The sequence below is a fragment of the Aquila chrysaetos genome, chromosome 9, assembly GCF_900496995.4.
Source record: "Aquila chrysaetos chrysaetos chromosome 9, bAquChr1.4, whole genome shotgun sequence".
Lineage (NCBI taxonomy): Eukaryota > Metazoa > Chordata > Aves > Accipitriformes > Accipitridae > Aquila > Aquila chrysaetos.
The window spans coordinates 13,632,501-13,652,269 of NC_044012.1; the positions used below are offsets into that span (position 1 = coordinate 13,632,501).

General features: G+C 39.3%; 1 protein-coding gene across 1 annotated transcript in view; it reads right to left on the reverse strand.

Moving 5' to 3' along the window:
* Positions 1-19,769, reverse strand: part of ZNF536 (zinc finger protein 536) — a 227,191-nt gene that overhangs the window by 191,319 nt on the left and 16,103 nt on the right. The window contains 3 exon segments of the mRNA XM_030025661.1: positions 1,209-1,458; positions 1,461-1,841; positions 1,844-3,387. Of these exon segments, the coding sequence (XP_029881521.1) occupies positions 1,209-1,458; positions 1,461-1,841; positions 1,844-3,385 (2,173 nt within the window). The 5' untranslated portion in view covers positions 3,386-3,387.

The window sequence follows — 19,769 nt, forward strand, 5'->3', positions numbered from 1 at the left end:
GTGAATTGCCTCCAATACTAAAATATTTATCGAAACTGGGGGAGAAAAAACTAAAAAGAATTACCCTCAACAGCCTGCTACCAGCTCTTTAACAGTGGGCAATGTAATGCCTTAAGGTACCTCAAACTGTCTTTCATTTTCTAGACTTAATGGCTGATTGCAGAAATCAATGTTGCCATTAGTAACAGAGTATTTGTTATGGCATGATTTTCCTCTGTTGTTAGGCTTGCAGAATGATTACAGTATTAGTGAGGTGCTTTCTTTATAAAGGGCTGAAGATATAACTTTCAATTTACTATCCATTAGTAAGTGACTTTGGAAATATACATGAGGCCAGAAATCTTACCTGTTATTACTTGGAGATTTTATTTCAGCAGTCATAGGCTAGTAACTTTAAAAATTGTACCAGGAAGCTCAATATTTTATAGACATCTCCAATGAAATATTATCTGCTTTGCTATTTTATACACAGCAAGTTAACATGACATACAATGCAATTAAAATGTTTCAGTCCAATTTCTATTTTTCTTGTACTTTCAAATAGTTGGGAATTAACCAGAAGGCTTCATACATGTTAAAATGTGCACATAAGTTAAAAGATTGTCAAAAAGTTACTAATTTGTATTTTTGAATCTCTTTTTAATCAGTCCAGTGGCCAGGTACAAGTACATATCTCAGCTAAGTAATTGATATGGTTGTGGGAATAAGGGCAATCAGAGAGGTTAGCCAACACGCTGTTTATTAATCCTATTTCTTTGAACTATAGCTCAAAGAAGGCATCTTTCCTCACCCTTTTACATGGAGGACATGGAAAGATCTGCAAGAGAGACACCATGAACAGAAGAGGAGGGGAAAAAAAAAAAAAAACAAACCACAAACCACCTTCCAAAACCTGGAGGAAGAGGCCCTGGAAGCGACATTGCCATTGGTGACTGTACAGACCCTGCACACTGCTGCCGGTGGGGTGGCGGAGGTGACAGCTGAAAGGCTAGGAAACCTGCCCTTGGAGGGGAGAAAAGGGTGAGCTGAGAATTAACCTCAAAGGCATTGCGGGAACCCAAACACAGATGTTCTGGCATATAACACCACGTCCCTGTGGACTGCTAGGAAACGACCTAACAAGAGAATGCATAAACTACTTCGCTGCTGTGATTTCAAATACAGCTAGGAAGCTTTCAGTGCAGAGAGGGAAGGAGAAGTTATCATACCTGAAGAGGAGGGTGAGGAAGGATGTGGGCTGTCCTCCTGGGCACTCCCCGTCTGCGAGAGACCCCCACCTACTCCGCTTTCTTCGGTAATGTTAGAGGACCCTGGTGTTGTCGACCTGCTGACAGACTGAGACTCTTGATCACTTCCAGACCCGCGTCGCTCATCAAGACTACCTTGAATTATTTCATCTTCTCCTTTCCTGTCTCTTTTGTGGACCCTGGAGTGAACGACCACTTGGTGGTATGTTCTCTAAAAACCCTTCCGCAGTCTGGGCATTCAGTTGGCTTTTCTTTTACGTTTCCATGACTTTGTAAGTTGTAATCGAGTCCCTGGTTCATACCATGTGACAAAAAATCTCTACTGCCTTCTAAAGGGTCTAGTTTGTTTGGCAAGTCTCTCTGATTGCCCATTTTAGTGCTGTGAACCAAATCAGCAGGCATTTTCTGCTTAGAGCCATCTGCTCCTACTAACACATACTCCCGCTTCTCCTTATCAAACATAACTCCAGCATTTGCCAAAGTGTCTTCATGGCTGCGCTGTATCTGCTGCTCTTTAGACAAAAAGCCATGTTCCATGGCCATTCCCCTTGCCATAAGCTGCCAGGCCTGATAGCTGTTTACTGGATCCATCTCTGTCCTGCCGCTTTGGCGGCAGCTTGTAACCTTTCTATACAGCTGGATTTCAGAGGAGGCACCAGATTGAGACAGCCCAATAAAGAATGTTTATCCCCTTCAGCAATACTGTGGCCAATGCCAGAAATGGGTGAAAGGAGCTTCCCCAAGACTTCTTTCTCTTTCATGGGCATCTCTCCTTTGTTATAGATTTGATTTTGTTCACTTAAACTCGCTTTGTCGGGAGGAAGAAACCCACTCTGCAAACATGACAGATATCTTGAATATAAGTTTGCATGAGCTTCCTGGGACATGCTGCTGATGGAGACAGGTACTTCGGGATCATTAGGAGATTTGTTCTTTACAGATAACTTATTCAGGTGAACTTTCATGTGATTTTTAAGAAACCAAGGTTCTTTGAATCGCCTCCCACAGATCTGACAGCAGTGTTCAAAGGAATCCTTGTGCTTTCTCATGTGGCCTTTTAGGAACCAGGCTTGGCTAAAGACTTGGCCACAGACCTCGCATCGGAACTCATTGGTGGATTGCTCCCCATTCCCGTTGGAGCCCTGGCCTTGTGCTGACTCTGCAGTTATATGAGCCTTCTCCACATGGCTAATCAGCTCCTCCTCCTGCGAGGCGGCAAAGTCACACAGGGTGCACTTGTAAGGCTTGTGCAGGATCCTTATGTGCCTGTCCAGCTCTTCTCGCTTCTTAAACTTGCCTTTGCAAAACGTGCATCTGAACCCAGCTGTCTGAGCAACAACTTCTTCCTGGACACTGACTGGCTTTGGAGAGGGAACAGGGTTTGAAATATCAGGTGTGCTGTGATTAGCTGGCAGAGACAAGTTACAGTTTGCGAGAGGCATTGGCTGGGTGTGCTGCTGTGCTTTCACATCAGGTCGTGGCTGCAAGAGGCTGCTCTTCATCTGTTTGTCCCGAAGAATTGCTCTCTCCTCCAGCTCATGTAAAAGTCTGTTTTCTTCTCGGACTCTTCCACGGCCTTTGCCAAGGTTTCCAAGCTTATGAGTACGCAGGTGTATCTTCAGGTTGCCTTTCTGAGCTGCTCTGTGGTCACAGTATGGACACTTAAATGGTTTCTCTCCAGTATGAGTTCGCATGTGTAGTGACAGGATGCTGTTAAATCGAAAGCGTTTCCCACAGAGGGGACATGGGTACTTTCTGTTTTTCCTGGCATCATCCTCTATATCGCTCATCTGAGACATAATCCCTAGGTTTTGTCCATTCAAGAACTGCTGCAGATCCACACGCCCATTCAAACTGGTGTCAACCTCTCTATTGAGCTGGTTTGCCAATAGTGCCATCTGACTGCTGATGGGCTGGTTTGCTATGGACACGTGGCTTTTGTCCTCTAGCGGCGCTGATGCCTTCTCCTCTGGATTCTGCCTGTTCTGGAGCTCTGGGAAGGCATGGCTGAGCTGGGAAGTGATCTGGTGCAGCTTCTGGCTCATTGAATACTGCCCATTGAGTATGGTGCTGTTGAGATGGGCGTCAGCTTCTGGAACAGCTGAAGAAACACCAAGGCACAAACTAGCTTCCTCCATCTCTGAAAATCAGAAGATATTTTAGATTCAGACTGTGAAAGAGTTACAAGCATTGAATCACTGACGTACAATTTGCATTTTATGTTTTACCTACTCAAAATAATGCAAAGGAATTAGTGTAAAAACAATAAAAAGTGTATTAAATGCCAACTGTGCTACACAATTTTGATCATACGTGTGCTTTCATCATTCTGCATGTTTACCAATAACCATTAATTACTATTTTAAAATATGCTAAAATTTCAAAATCTAATTATTATGGAAGGGGCAAAGGCTTTTACCACTTCCCTTGTCTTTCTTCTTGTGAAATTGCACCTGTTTACATTTCTAAATCTATAGAAAAAGAAATGTTATGCATCTCTCCTATTTCCATTAGAAAAGCCAGGAAAAAAAAAACAAAAATAGAAACCCATTTGTAACTTTCAGTTCCATTAACCATATTCAATATATTACACATTCTACAATGAGAAAGATAGTTTTATGATTTGACAAAAAAACGATAGTATGATATTTACTGGTGTACAATAAAACAAGATAATGTTTTGGGAAAAAATAAAGTAAAGGACAAGCTTTAGAACAATAAAAGGGATTTTGCTTTAGTCAACAAAAAGTGCAGTAATATCTCATTAAGCTGATTAGTATGCTGCTTAGAAACAGTACTAGGTGCTGTAACACATGATTATAATCATAAAAATCCTTCAGTGTTTGCAAGTAAGCATTAACGAGGTATATTAAATTTTAAGGAGACTGCGACTAGCAGCTTTGTAAACCTCTGAGATTAAGATTTAACCCTTCTGTTACAAAATATTGTTATTTTGTCATTTTGAAACTGAGCCCATCAAAAGGCACATAAATTATCTTCTGTCAAGTCTTTTAATTCATCATTGAGAACCTTCAGTTTTCAGTTCTTAGGAAAACTTGCCAGATTATAGAAAGAATATCTCTGTCCTTCAATGGGTAAGACATGTGATTTAAGGCACTTTGATTTGTTTTAAAGAGCTCTCTTACGGAACTAGATAAAACCAATTAAAATCTGGGGAAGGTGTTGTGGAAAGCCTCAACAAGTTTAAGAATTTTAATAACTTTCCTAATACACCGTAATGACTACAAATTGTACCTACACTATGTATATTGCAGAAAATTAGAATTCAAAGCTGTTTGTTAAACACAAGTGCTCTGTTCTGGTCTGCATAATTGTCCACAATAATCTTCGATCCTTGCCATTTCTCTACTACTCTATTCAGAAATAATGTATCTATAAAATTCTATTTAAAATATAAAGTTTTACATTAATAACTCTTGAACTATATGTTGCTATAAGGTTATACTAGAACATAATTAAGATCTGTGTTGCTCAGTGGAGTGATTTGACACTTTATTCACTAATAAAATTATGGAATTCTATACATTATCGAATAATTAATTTGGTCAACTTTCTGTTTGGCTTTAGCCAAAAGCACTTACTCACTATGCCGTCTACAAAGGCTACAGGCACACTGCAGGTGGACACTATTCCTCATGTGGATTCATAGTGACCACTTGCTAGACAATTTGAGGCCCAAATCTGGCACATATTTAAAATGCACATAATTGCACTCATGGGAGTAGTCCAGTAGACTTCAAAGAGTGACTCTTGAAAGCAAAGTTCCACACACGCTTAAGTATTTGAAGGATCAGGGCCTAAAAAAAAAGCATGGGTGGTCTTCAAGAGGAGACCTATTTGGTCCTCCACAGGATGACTGAAGTTGTGATACAATGCAGATCTTGTAAGAAGTAAAGGGAGAAGTACATATTCATGTGTATTAAAGATGAACATGAGCTACAAAATTTTGCTCAGATGTTAAGCACATCTTTTTCAAAGTTTAACAGTGCTTAGATTCAGGTTTCATGTTGGGGACCCATTACTTACATACTGTCAATGTTATTATTTAGAAAAATGCTAACGAGATCAAGTATATAAAAGGAGAAGCCTTATACCTATAAGCTATAGGACTGCACTCAAGTTTAGCTTGCAGTGTCTGATTTCCAAAGGTAGGGGAACATATTCAAGCCAGGTGTTCACCCAAGGCCATGTAGTAAACAAATAAAATTCTTGGTTTCCATGCAAGTTTTCTGTGCAGCAGATCACAATCATTCAAAATGTGGGTACATACAAACACTTTTTTTTTTAATTTTTGAAAGTTTGCTTAAGTTTTGAAACAAACCAAATTTCATGTTCAAAAGGATTAGCTAAACATCTGAGAGTTGTAGTGCTTAGGCCTGCCATTGCCTGAAGTTGACTGAGATTTTGAATGTCTGCCTATGCGCTTCCTAAAAAAAAACCCCAAATAACCCCCCGCAAAAAACCCACAAGAAAACCCCCCAAACCAGAATTTATTTTCTGTCTGGATTCCACATACCACAGGTGTTGTTTCTCCTCGCCATGCTTAAACAAGGCATGTTTGCAAACAAGAACATAAAAATTCAAGAAATGCATTGCATGTACAGACACATACATATATTGAAGAAGGTTTAGAAAAGTCTTTGTGAATTGTCATTATTCTATCACAGCTTGAAAAATGCAGTCTAAGTTTCATTTATTCAATTGACCTCAATGGGAACTCGTGCCTTTACATGCTCAGGAAGGTTTGGGAAGTTGATTTTAGCATTTTATGCTCTATCAAAGTTTGGAAATGCTGACAGATCCCAGTGGAGTTTATTAATTCTGATGTCTAACCCTAAGCATCAGTTCAAACGTATGGTTATTTGAATTGGCAAGGGGAGAGGGAGTTGTGTTTAAGATTTTAAGTTATTCTGTGGCTTTTTTTCAAAGATAATTTCAATAAAGTAACAACAGCAGTTGTAGTTGGAACATGATAATTTTTTCTGATTTTTTTTTTTTTTGGTATTTTCTGTCTCCCACAAACATACAGACACATATAATGTAGAATATAGGATGAGTCAAAAAAAAAAAAAAAATCAAGAGGAAGACCAAACCCGTAATTTTTCATTTAAAAACTAATAATTTTGGATCAAGTCTGGGGAGCCAGACCCACAGACATTGATCTTTTGGCATTGGACATTTTATACATTTTTGATGAAATATTCAGAAAGGTCAGCAAAGCCTCTGCTTAGTGAGAAATAACCACCTCTGAACGCCGCATACTCTGATTAGCTGTTCAGTTTCCAGGATCCAGCTACCACAATCTCAAGATGCTACAGTTCCTTCACTTAAACTGTATTCCCACCCTCACCTACCCCAGCTTCTCGTAGTCCTGTTCCTGCCTCTGAATTGTCTCTTCTTTTCGTCACTCCTACCTGGTTTCATTGCAAAGTATAACCGTGGCATTCAAAGTACTGCCATGTGAAATTTCTCCTCCTGCAATTCCTGGTTACTGCATTTAGGAACACAAGGACCCTGCTACTGTTCAGCTCTCACATAAATCAGACTCTCGATATTCTTCAGCCCATTCGCAGAAAAACCTTCCAAAATCTCATCTTGTATCCACACTCAAGACAGAAATAAAACTCCTCCTCATCCATCATTCCACTATGAATTAGATAACCCAATCTAATTTGCCTAATTTCTCTAAAAAAAATTAGCAATTTCATTCTCTCCCTCTTTATCCATCATTCCTGTCTAGATCTATGACCAGACAGGGTTACACCAGGTGGGGTAAGGGGCTTTCATTCCCCAGTGAGCCTCTTGCTTCAGGCCTTGCAGTTCAAGGTCCCCACCTTGGCGTCATGGTGGTCATTGCACAGCCTGTTCCCGTCGGCTAGGACCCTCTCAGGGTCTGGCCGCCGCTCTCCACAACTCCCAAGAGATGCAGGGGTGCTTCTGCATCACAGACATGCCCACAGCTGTGCAGTCCTTCTGCCTCTCCACGGATTTCCCTATAGACACAACCATCCTCCTCAGACTGGCCTGAAGTGCAATTTTACTGTATCCATTCTGCCCCAACAACCAAATGCCAAAACCACTAAAAAAACGCCACCTGAATGGGCTTCGTTGAAATTTACCTTTTAACAGATAATCAGTTTATAATTTCAAGTGTTTGGACAAAATATTTTTCATAACATCTGTCCTCATTACGACCTGCCCTTCTTGCCTCCCCAAACCAAACCAGCATGTATTCAAAAATAAAAAATCTGGAAAAGTCAATTTGTAAGTGCTGCTGGGATGCTTCATGGGAGGGAGAATGTCTAGCTTTCAATTTTTAACTATATAGTCTATTACATTATTTTCATGATTCTGATCTCTCTTATAAGGAAAACACAGAATGTTTTCCCATCACTCGCACTGGGAACTCACACAGTGTTCTCTCTAGTTAACATATGTTTACAAAATCAACTGCAAATCAAATTTGAGATTGTTAAGAAATTCAAAATATGTTTGTTGAAATTTATGTCGTAAATTTTTGACCTTTAATTATCTCATCTCAAATGTTTTGTAAAGACAGCATCCCCCAAGACGTGGCACTGTACAGAGCATGTTGGTATCACAAGTTGTTCGCGGGCTGCCCTTCCTAACCTAAACAAACGCTCAGCTCTTGCCCAAGTGAGCTGCTCCAGCCAGAAGGCTCAATCCTCACCCTGCTACATATGCACAGGCCAGAAAGCAGCTTGGTTTATACTGCACAGGGCAGGGCAGGAGTGGTCCCTCAGTAAGAAGCAAACCGTCAGAGGACAGCCATTTAATGTGTCGGGTGTGCAGTTTCCTATTTCTATGAGGAGGGTACTCAGCTTATGAAATTCACAACTGGGTACATATATTATAAAAATACTCTCTCATCTCCCACATGAAGGTACAGTGAGACATTCACGTCCCTTTGATGATACTAATAGTTATTTTGATTTCACTCACATTTTTGCCCTCAAGACTATTTCCTGTGATATCAATAACGCAAGTTCTGACTTTAGCCATTTCAATTGAACACACAGATTTTATTTAACTATTTGAAATGGATTACTGGAATTTAAAACCAATTATGACACCAGAAATGCCTGTCATCACAACTACATTAATGTAATATGAGAAGCTCAGCTTCCTTTTGCTGGAAACAGAGGAAAAAAAAGATGGCTAATAGAATTTAAAAGTTTAAATATAAATATATGCCTACACACACATGTAAACCTATACAGACACACGCACATCTGTATATGTACACATATGTGCATGCACACACCTGTTACCTTTGTGAACAGATGGACCAAATTCAGTTCTTATTTACACCTGTTCATTCCTACTGGACACACACACTAAAGCATTTCCCTTTTCACTGCTGTAGAGAAAAGAGTCATTTTAAAAACACTGTTGTGCTGCTATTATAGCTTAGATTAGGTTAGTTAAAAGATTTACAGTTCAGTAAGCAAAGTAATGCTTTACAAGCTCACGTGTTTACACGACAAGCTCACTCTGGCCCTGATCCTCTGAACAGTTAAGAGTTACACACACTGTTACTTATGCTTTCAGAATATAGACCTGGTATTTATCTTTCCAGCTAGAAAAATTCACATGTGTCTACATTATCTTGTGCTCCATTGACAAATTCTAAATACTCCAATACAGACTGCTTCAGTTCTTAGCAACTCATAAACAGGTATCGCTGAGAAACTTCAGAATACGTATTGAATTTTTATTAAATATTGTTCTTATTGTTGTAGCTGAAACAGTTTAACTAAGGCTGTTATAAGCATAATACACTCCTGTTAAGAAATACAGAACACCAGACTACTGAACCCTTTCAGGGTCATTAAACAGCTGTAAACATTATTACAAAAATAAACCAGAGATTTCATGCTTACATTTTAGCCCAGAGCTTGGTGTGCTGAGCAAGTACATTTTTTTCATCTCTTACAATCAACGCTGGTGACATTTGGGCATCCAAACAAATTACATCACAAATATAACTGAGGTGGGTAGGATACCGAGCAGTTTATTTGCCAGATGATTAATATATAAACAGTAAGGCAGTACAGATGACCTACTCTTCTTTGACTGATTTGTAGGCAATACTAAGAGACATAGAGGTAAATAGTTAAATTTTAACAAAAACATGTGCATGGAAGTGGCGGGGAGAGATCAGCTGTATTTAATGCCACCAGGACAGCATTATCCAATCTGATAAATTGAAATAAACATTAGGCCAGATTCTATTCTCATTACTTATGTAAAATAGAGTAACTGCATCAAGTTCACTGGAGTTTTCCTTTTTTTTTTTTTTTTTTTTTTTTTTGTTGGTTAAGTAGGTGTCCTGCTCCTTGGGGTATAATATAATTATATTAGGGAAATACATGGTTTCTGGAGTGGAACAGAATGTCTTTTAAAAAAAAAAAAATTGGCCCACGGGTAATGTGTCCTATCTATTTGTTATTGTTTAAATATTGTTAAGGCCAACTTGGTAATTTGTTATTACTATTAGTCACTTTACCACATTTAAGTTTCATAGTCATTGCAAAGCATATGTAGTTTCTAATAATTAAAAACTGGCGCAAAGCACCACTCGAACACAGTACATACAAAGTACTGGGTGATCCTGTGCTGACCAGTTCCCGCAGTCCCAGCCAGGCACCCAGGGTCGGGGCTGGAGCCTCATGCGAACACCCATCTTCCAGCACCCAGCCGCCGCGAGACCACGCAGGGGGGAGCAGGGAAGGCATCTGACAAAACTATAGCTGCTTTGTAGTGCTGATATTTAAACAAGCTGCTTATTGATTCCAAAACAAAGTACTCCTTTAGTAACAACAGAGCCAACTCATTCCACAACAGTTTTTATGTCTTAAAGAAGGGTTAGCAGAGGGATTTTGAAGTTTCAAAAGTCATTAGCAGACAGAAAATTATTTGCTGAGGCTGTAGTGCTTTCACTCTGGACTGAGAAAACAGTTGCTCTCTAAAATACCTGTTACATCTGTAAGGTACTTTCTAGCTAGCACAGCGTTTTGGACTGATAACTGATCAGCAGAAGATAAATCACCAGAACAGTCTTTGGTTGGTAGCACCCATGGAGTGGAGGGCTGTGAACTGTTTTGTGATCACAATCTAGGAAGACGAGCAGAGAGGAGAGGAGAGGTCATTTATAAATCTCACTCACAGATTAGAATGGAAAGATTAGAAGAATGCAGACAAGCTGTTTGATTTATTGCTACTTTGCATGTGACTTAGCAAAATCTGTTTTCCTTCTTATTTATTCTATTTCACTTGCATATACTTAAGAAGTCAGATCCAAAGAAGAGAAAGATAAATAATTGGTACTGAAAGTTCAGTAGATTAAAAAAAAAAAAAAAAAAAAAAAATCCTGCTTTTTTTCCAGGCACTGGTTGCATCTGGGATCATTATTTTTTAGCTTATAAGCATTGATTCTCATTTTACTGGTTTTTTTTTTTTTTTCCCTAGTGTTCTCCTGATGACAAAAGTAAAGATAAGAGTGATATGAAAATTCAAATGGGAGCCTGATTTGTGGAATGCTTTGTTAAACTAAAGCTTCTGATACTTTAGAAACAGCATTTTTAAAAGAAAATTTGTTATTTTCATGTAATTTGGAATGTATACAACTGATTAAACTCTCTCCAATTTGACCAATCTCCTGCAGCTCCTATCTGATCAGTCACTTTAATTAATCTAACTGGCATCCACGTCAGATTGAAGAAACCTTAAAATTAAGCTTTTAAACAATCCATGTTAGTATCACCCAGTACAAATAAAATAATAAAATGCCTGGAAGACTTTGCAAAGCATATTTATGATTTCATTTTTTGTCATTTTTACAGCACGAAATGGGCTCCAAATCTTCTCTTCTTATCTGAGGACACTGTACCGCTCTGGAAGTCTGTAATACTCTAACTCATTATATAATATTAAAATATACATAATGTTGACCCTATTAATCCCGCATTCCTCACACAGGCAAGTTCCAAATAAAAGGCAGTGCATTTCAGCTGGGTGAGGACAGGATGATCAGGCCCCCTTAACAATTACAAAGAGATCAAGAAAAAGAGTTAAGACCACAGAACTCAAATCACAGTTTGAAACAATTTAAATACAAAACTGTAATGCTGGGTTGATGATTTTATTTTCATTTCACAAAAGCTTAGACTTAGATTTTGTGCACAACTAAATATAATGTCAAATGCACATATGTCCCAAAGATCCAAGTATGATTGATTGTGAAATCCTCATATGCAATAGACCAGCAAGATTTTGTTCACAAGGGCACCTGTCAGAAGCATAAGATTGGATACAAATCATCAAATAAGTATGTAAAATCATTACTAAAATCCAGGCATGCAATCAGATAGTCAGTTGTCTGAAACTGTTGGACTGTAGCCAGCACAGTGGCTCAACAGACAAATGCTTTGGTCTTTGCAGATCCTCAGGGCCCTAGTTCAGTTCCTCCTGCTACTGGTCAGGTCAACTGTCTGTACCTAGCGTTGACTTTCCTGGCACTTAATGCTAGGAGTAAAGAAAAAAAACCCGAGTCCATAAGTTCCCTTTGACCTGAGCCACAGAAACATCTGCTGGTTGAGTCACGAACTGCTTGTTGGCCAAGTTTAACAGTAACAGATCCTGTTGCGGATCAGCTCTCTCAGCAGTAGGTGTCACTGCAATAAATAGATGGATTTCAAGGGACAAAGACACACATTCCCAATGAAAATGCATAAACAGAACATCCCTGAATAAAGAAGTATATGGTCCAATTAGACTTTTTCTTTAACTTTATGCAATATGCTGGAAATCTGGTTTGGGGAGAAATGAAATTGCACAAGTGGGATTGCCAACAAAAACAACAAAGTAATTCTGTCCTTTAGTCCTATGTCACAGAGATCCTTTAATTCACATTAATCACCTCCCTGCAATCCCAGGTCTATTAGGTAAAGACTGTTACAGTTAAACCTTTTAAAAAAAAGCTCTCTAACAAATTAAGTAATTTTCTCTAGTGGAACAAAAGGCCTAGTTATATGGAAAGACACTGCACACTCAACTCCAGTTTTAGGACTTAACAAAGACCACAAGGTTAGCCTCTCTCTGTCAAATTAGAGAGTCCATACCCAAGCCTATCTGCATACAGAACAAGGAAAAAGGGAATACTTATAACAGCTTGGGGGGGGCGGGGGGGAAGGAGATATCTCAAGTATAGATTTAATTAATAGAGTGCATATTTTGAAAAAGCAGTAACCAATTTATATTTGAAACAGAAATATGCGGTATGCCAAATAATATCACAGAGATGTCAGCCAAGTCTACACCATATTTGGTTTCATTATCACAAAATGGTTTGTAGGATAATTAAGGATGCTCTAAATCGCATACTATTGAGTTAGACAGTAGACAAAACAATGCATCACTAAACACATGGGCTACCTGTGATGACATCAACACAGAAACTATGTGCCCAAGTAAATGTTTTAATGTTGGTCAAAAGGAAAAAGAAAGATTAACACATTAAACCTTGCATAACCTGTTGCACATGAAAGAGAGCATATGTGACAGTATATACTCTCAAAGTACATATATACTACAACTGCATTTATTTTACTTCTAATGACATTGAACTGGGAACAAAGGAGAGGAAAGAATATAGAGATAATGAAAAGATAAATTATGCCATTCTTCAAGGTCAGTATATTTAAGAGAAACCAACATAAAAAAAGTCCCCCCACACATGAAAAGCGTAAAGGGCCACACTACATACCTGGGAAGAGTTAAGCTCCTCCTTTTGCCCCAGCATGCTGCTGAAATGTCCCCAGCAGTAATTCCCACCAGTTCATACCCCATACAGAATACCTGTAAAGCTCCCCAGCATTGTGGGTCATCAAAGCATACTGTGGTCAACACAACGAGAGAGGAGAGGAAGACATTTTCTGCATGTTTCTTTGCAGGGCACAGAAATTGCCAACATCTTAATATAATGTAAATGCAAACAGTTAGAAACTCCAAAGCAACTTGCCCAATTTCAGTGCACCCAAACAGATTCCAAGGCTGGAAAGGGACTGAATTTTTCAGAATTTCAGCACTGTAGAAATGAGTATCCCTAACTGATCATTTCCACATCTCATTTAGGAAAAAGCTCGCCATGTATCTTGACTTAAATAGATGGCTCATCCTCTGTAGAGAAGCCAGGGACAGAGTCCAGAACTCTTGACTCCCATTGCTTAGTCCAGTATGCCAGATAGCTTTCTTCTGTCAAACATAATTGACTGCTGAAAAGAATGGACTTTTTAATTCATGACAGACCTGTCAGCATAAAATTTTTTGGTTAAAATACTACGGAGAGTTATTTTGTTTTTAATAACTGAGATTCTTGGCTGTTAAGCCCTTCTACCTCCAATTTCTGTCTTCTCTCCTTTCTTCCCTCAACCCAACTGATTTATTTTTCCTCTCCCTATAACACATGGACTTGGTGGCAAACAGAAAAGCCATAATTTACAGGGTCATAGTGATTCTTAGATACAAGTGGCTTCAATGAGTTATTTTTAATACTAATTTCCAGGAAAAGGATAACGTTGAGAAAGCCTCAGTTTCAGTGGAATTAGATGGAGTAAAAGACGCAGCTGAAAGAGGCAGGGATGCTGGGAGGCAGGTGGATGCAGGAAAAATAGAGGAAACATTGCTCAGAATGCTCCTTGTGTTTGTGGTCTCCAAAAAAGTAGAAAGAGCAAAATCCTTGCAGAATTAAGTGGGAAAAGACAGATGAGGAAACACAACACAAACTTAGACTAAGGATAGAAAAAATATACTTAAATATCACTCAAGAGAAATGAAATGCTAAAAGACACAGATGTCCTTTATCCTTTGGTATTCTGGTCCGTGCACACTTTTACTGATATGATATATTACTGCTGTTGTCATTTAACTTTATTAATTGATCACTGTCACGAACACAAGAGCAGAGCCAGTAACTCTAGAAGCCACCTCGTACCTCCTATGATGCTTTCACACTGAGATAAGTGGTTTAGACTTAAAAGGGTGTGGTTAGCAGTCGCTGTGCACAGCTAAGACACCGACAGCTTGATTTTGCAATGGCTATAACTGTATCTACCCCAAGGTCAGCAAATATTCAGAAAACATGCTCTTTTCACACTGTCATTTTAGAGAAGCAAAAAAATACATCTGCAGTACTGCTAATCACACTGTTCTTTCGGATGGCTTCTTGAGCTGGAAGACAACCCAAACAGGAATGTCTATACTGAAAGTAACTGACTTAAGAGTATTTCCCTGTATTTCCCCAGCTGCTTTTTAAATTATCTCTACCTGTCAGAGTGAGATTGTTTTGCCTCACAATAACCCTGCCTTTTCCTCTGAATGATGGTGCAAAACAGTCGTAACAGTTCTGCGATTAAGCCAAGGAAATAACGATGATGTCACACAAGTGACCATAAAAAAGGGTCACATCTTTGCAGTACTCTTGAATGCAGTGAGGTACAACCCGTGAAGTAAACACAGAATCTCCTCCTACCATTGCGCTGCATGATCAAGTACAGGAAAGGGAATGGCGACGTAGTGCATATATTGAAGGAAGCATAGATGCAAGCACTGATTACGGTAAAACAGTACATACGTTTAAATGCAATGGCAGCATGACCTTCAGGATCCCAACAAGCTGAGCACCGATTGCTGTTTGGGCACCCCTGTTTTATCTGGGCACAATAGTTTTGATCATTAATAAAAAGGGCACTGAGAACTTGGCAGACACATAGCAGATAGATGAATGCAGGGGATGACGAATGCTATGAAAATACAATAACATATTTCAAATCTATCTGCAGGATAAAAATCCTTTAAATAATTTTGATGTTAATTGCAACATTCTGGGCCCTTGGCTGAAAAGACAACCTATCGTGGTTGATAGGCGAGCGGCAACAAAGCTGACAAAGAAAGTCTGATAAACGCAATCACAGGATGACAGACCCTGGCAAGTTCAATTACGGTTGCAAAGTCAGCTGGGAGATGGACTCAGCTAACTGTAATATATCCTTAAAAGTCAGCTCCGGCCACGTACAGCTCTGACCAAACTCCTCCAAGTGACTGACAGGATCCCTGGAGGCTTCAGTCCCATGGCAGGCTGAGAGCAGCTGAGAGTTGTTATCAGAAGGACCAGGGACTCACAGGGAGTGCTTTACTGCAAGAGTTTTCGATACAATGTGCAAATAAACATGACTAACTCTCAGTGAAACTATTTCAAGTCTCTTGAAGAGTCTGTGCAAATGAGCAGTTTGTGTTCACTTTCTCCAGCTCATGTAAAACTTTGCTCCATGTTAATTTACATTGCTGCAAACCTGTGTGCATCTAGGTACTTTCAGCAAAATACAAAGCCAGACAAAAGGAGGGGGAAAGACTTGGTAGTTCAGTTTCAAGCACCTGGCCATGGGAGGCAGTGAGTGGGTTCCCACTATTTGCAATAGGACATCAAAGTGCTCCTTGTTGTACAGGACTGAACACCAAAAGCCCCAAAGCTGAGAGCCTTCAGGAGTTCCCACATGAAACCTCTGTATTGCTTCAGTTGCCCAAGCAGAAACTCATTTTTCTGTTGTCCTGATTTCCAGCACCTTGTACCTACACTTGTAGAGATTGTTATATCTCTCTTTCTAATTAAAAAGAATTTTCATCTCCTTCACTTTCTACTTCTGAATGGATCAGCTATTCCTATTTGATGTGAGAAAGCAAGAAGGGGATCTGTATAGCAAATTGTGGCTTCTCATACTTCAGTGCAAAACTATCTAAGAATTTAAGTCATATTTAATCGAAGTATCACGCTTCCTTGTAGTTTCCTTTTCTTTTTTTTTTTATAAAGTCACAAAAAAAAGAAGTCCTTTCTCAATTTTTCGTTGTTGACTTTTATTTTCCTAGTGACTTTTTTTACAAAAAAAAAAAAAAAAATCACTATGTTTCTAAAGGACTTCTTTGTTCTCTTTCTGGATTTTCCAAACATGTTGTAAAATGACAATGGTATAAAAATTATACTGTAAAAAATGTAAGTACTGTGAATGAGCAGAATTATTCATTTATATTCCAGCTTATGAAATGCCCGTATCATGTATCTTTTATCCAACAGCAGACTCTTTTAGCTTCAATCACAAGAGCTAACAATATGTTATTGATATGATTTCAGGAAACTGTCAGCAGGCAGCTTAACTTTCAGCTCCTCAGCTATGGTGAGCGTATGCACAAAATGTACCTGTACCTCTCCCGCATGAAAGCTGGCAGCGATGCGCACATTCCTGTCAGCTGTCACAGCAGAATAAAGAGAAATGTAAACAGGTCTTCTTCACTAAATGCAGCCTCATACTCCTTACACAGCGAAAAACCGCTACTGGTTTCACTGGGAATTTTAACCGGCATCAGAAACACGTGTCAGAGCGCTGAGGTGCAGCTGATTGCTCCCTGCAAGAAGCTGGAGTAAGGAGCAGCTGGGCAGGTAACCAAAGGCACTGCTGTGGGCCCTCATCCTTCTCACCCCATGCTCACCTCCTCCCCAGCAGTAAGCCCTCCTCCAGCAGCTGGCCTTTCACACCGCTCCGAACGAGCTTCCAGCTTCTGCCTATGCCCTCCAATTACATTCAACGCAAAATCAATAGGCAGACTACTGAACAGGGAGGCTGACCGGGCCACCGCCCTGCCGAGAAACAGAGTGGGTTAAATGATGCCTGAAGTTTGGTACACCCCAAGCCAGGTCTCCAGAAGCAGTAGGAGCCTGACTCCTATCAACTGGGGCGAACAACAGGGCTTCCAATGCATTTGTGCATCTGGCCCTTTGCGGTCGCTTAGGAGAACGGGTGCGATCGAAATGAGAGACGAGGCTCTTCTGTAAAGATAAAAACGTCTTCATTTTCAACCACTTCTGCTTGAAGGAAAAATAAAGTTAACACATACACAAGTCCCGTATTTTCAAGTTTTATATTTATGTGCTATTACATTTTCAAGAGTTGAAGAATAATCACAAATGTCAGAAGCCAGAAGAGGTAAGCTAAAAGTGCATCTCTCCCCACTCTAGGAAACCAGTGTTTCTTAAAACTAGTTTTCATATTAGTTTACAAGCTTTAATAATAAAAGACTATGTTGTACTATTAGATGTTGGTCATTTTTTTTTTTTGTCTGACAAAGAGAAATAACAGGCTGCTGCAGGAGTTAGCACAGTTTTGGTGGGGTTTTTTTCCTCCAAATGATCAGAGAAAGTACTGTACTTTAAGGATGTGCCTCACTTGCTCTTAAAAGGGTAAAACAAAATATTCTTCTAGCTATTCTAAGCCTGCCATATAAGTATTATGCTGTTACAGATTTCAAAAGGTTAGCTTCAATGAACCTGACATCAGTATAACCCAAAATAACCCATTCAAGAGAAAAGTAAGAAATAATTGCTGTTTTCTCTTTTTTTTTCCTCAGCTATATTGCTATAATGATTTTGCATAACAGATTGAACAAAGTGCTGTTGTGACAGGTGGTAGAATTCAGCTAGTAAGCACAGAGACAGGGTTCAATTTAGTTTGTGAATCCTTTAATTGTTGTGCAGCTAATTAAAGAAGGTTCTTTACACTCGCAAGTGTTTACCGTTGCTAGTATGCATACATGAAAAATTAAATTGTGCCTTCAAGGGCTGAGAACTATAGAAAAATCATAGCTGATTCTGCAACATGCTTACCAGCTCAAAATAGCTGCTTTTCACAATTGGAATTTGTAAAACTTTTTGCTAAGCAAATATAGAGCTAATTAGAAGTGTTCGTTGGACCAATTAACATTTAAATAAATAAGCCATATTGCACATTTCACAGTCTTTATTTAATGATGCTTCTTAACTCTTTGGAAAGATTCCTTTAAGTACAAATAAGTTGTCATAAAAATGAAAGACAAAAATAACACCATAACAGTATATTCTATGCTTTTTTCTTTTTGCCTTGAAGTCTTTTCTAAAACTCTATACCTGTTACTGGGGAAGGGGGGGATACACAAATCTGGTTCCTTCTTTCATCTTGTCAAGTTACCTTTCCACCCTTTTGAATGCAAACAGAAAAACATATTTGATTACTATTTAAAGTGTTATGATAGCTCTGTTTGTTTTGCCCCATGGAACAGAATCTGTTTTAGAAAAAAATCTTACTTTTATCTCATAAAATGGCCATTCCAGCCAAAAAGAAGGGTGTTCTCAGAAGAGATTGCTCTTAGAGCAACAAAAGCAGCAGTTTGAAAGTTGCATATACAAACATTGAAGTGAAAGGGGAAAAAAAAAAAAAAAAAAAAAAAAAATCTGTTTTTCACGCCTACTGTTAGCATTCCCATACCAAAACCAGTGTTGTTATTATACCTAACCCCAGGGCCACAATTGCCTGTCTCTTCGGGGTCAAGTGATATTTTGCTTTCAAAACAACTGTCTTTTAATTTAACAATCCCTTTCAATCAATAAGACCCTTCAGTCTGCGTTGAACATACATTTTCTCTCTCTCTTTCAACCTCCAAACCTCTACCTAACACAAAGGTTACATTAAAAACAGGGGGAAGGCTTCTTGCTACTTTTTTCCAAGACGCATTACACTACCTTGTAATCACACTAAGAGCTAACATGGAAGGACTCATTGTTGACCTTGGCTTTCAGCACAGAAAACCAAATTAACAAGGACCAATTAACATTTAAATAAATAAGGAAGATTAACAAAGAATACTCTGCATACCAAGAGGGTAAAATAAACTAAAGGAAAGAGTACAGTATCTCCCTCAATCAGCATGAATGAAATTCTCTGGGAAGGACACAAGCCCGTTGGTGCATGGAAGCACAGACTGCTCTTTCCTGTACTGGCAAGGCCTGCTGAGCACCAAAGGGGATGCAGCCACGTGTGAAAGCAGGCAATGCTCTCGCTCTGGCAAACCCTTGGGAAAACGTGCAGAGACCCCACAGTCCTGCATGATGTACTTACAGAAGGGAAGGTGCTGCACGTATTTCTGGCCTCCGCTCTGCCCCTTCCACGTGAAGCTGTTGGTGTTTGTGATTGCCTACGTCTGACTGCTGCACACCGAGAAGCATGTGGCTTTGAGCTCACGGCTGATAAGCAGCAGGCCAGGACTAGACACCTCTTGCACAGATTGTCAGAGCGTGCTACTTCTGATTAAATTTTTAGTGGGAAAGGTATGTTTGGGGTTTTTTTGAGATGCAGTAAATTCTGGTTAAAGTCAAAGAGAAGAAAAAGTGGCCAGAGAACATCCAACAGCCCAAGAGGAAGGTATTGGGGAAGTCTCTGGAGACTGGCAAATTAGTGTTTTAAACTGTCCATTCCATTACATTCAACCTGGAGACTCCAACCTGAATTTTTGTGCTAACTAGGTAGTTGGTCTGACCACCAAGCTACAAAATATACTGGTACGAAGTTCCCGAAACTTTCATGGTTCAGGGAAACCACATCTCTACCCAACTTTAATTTC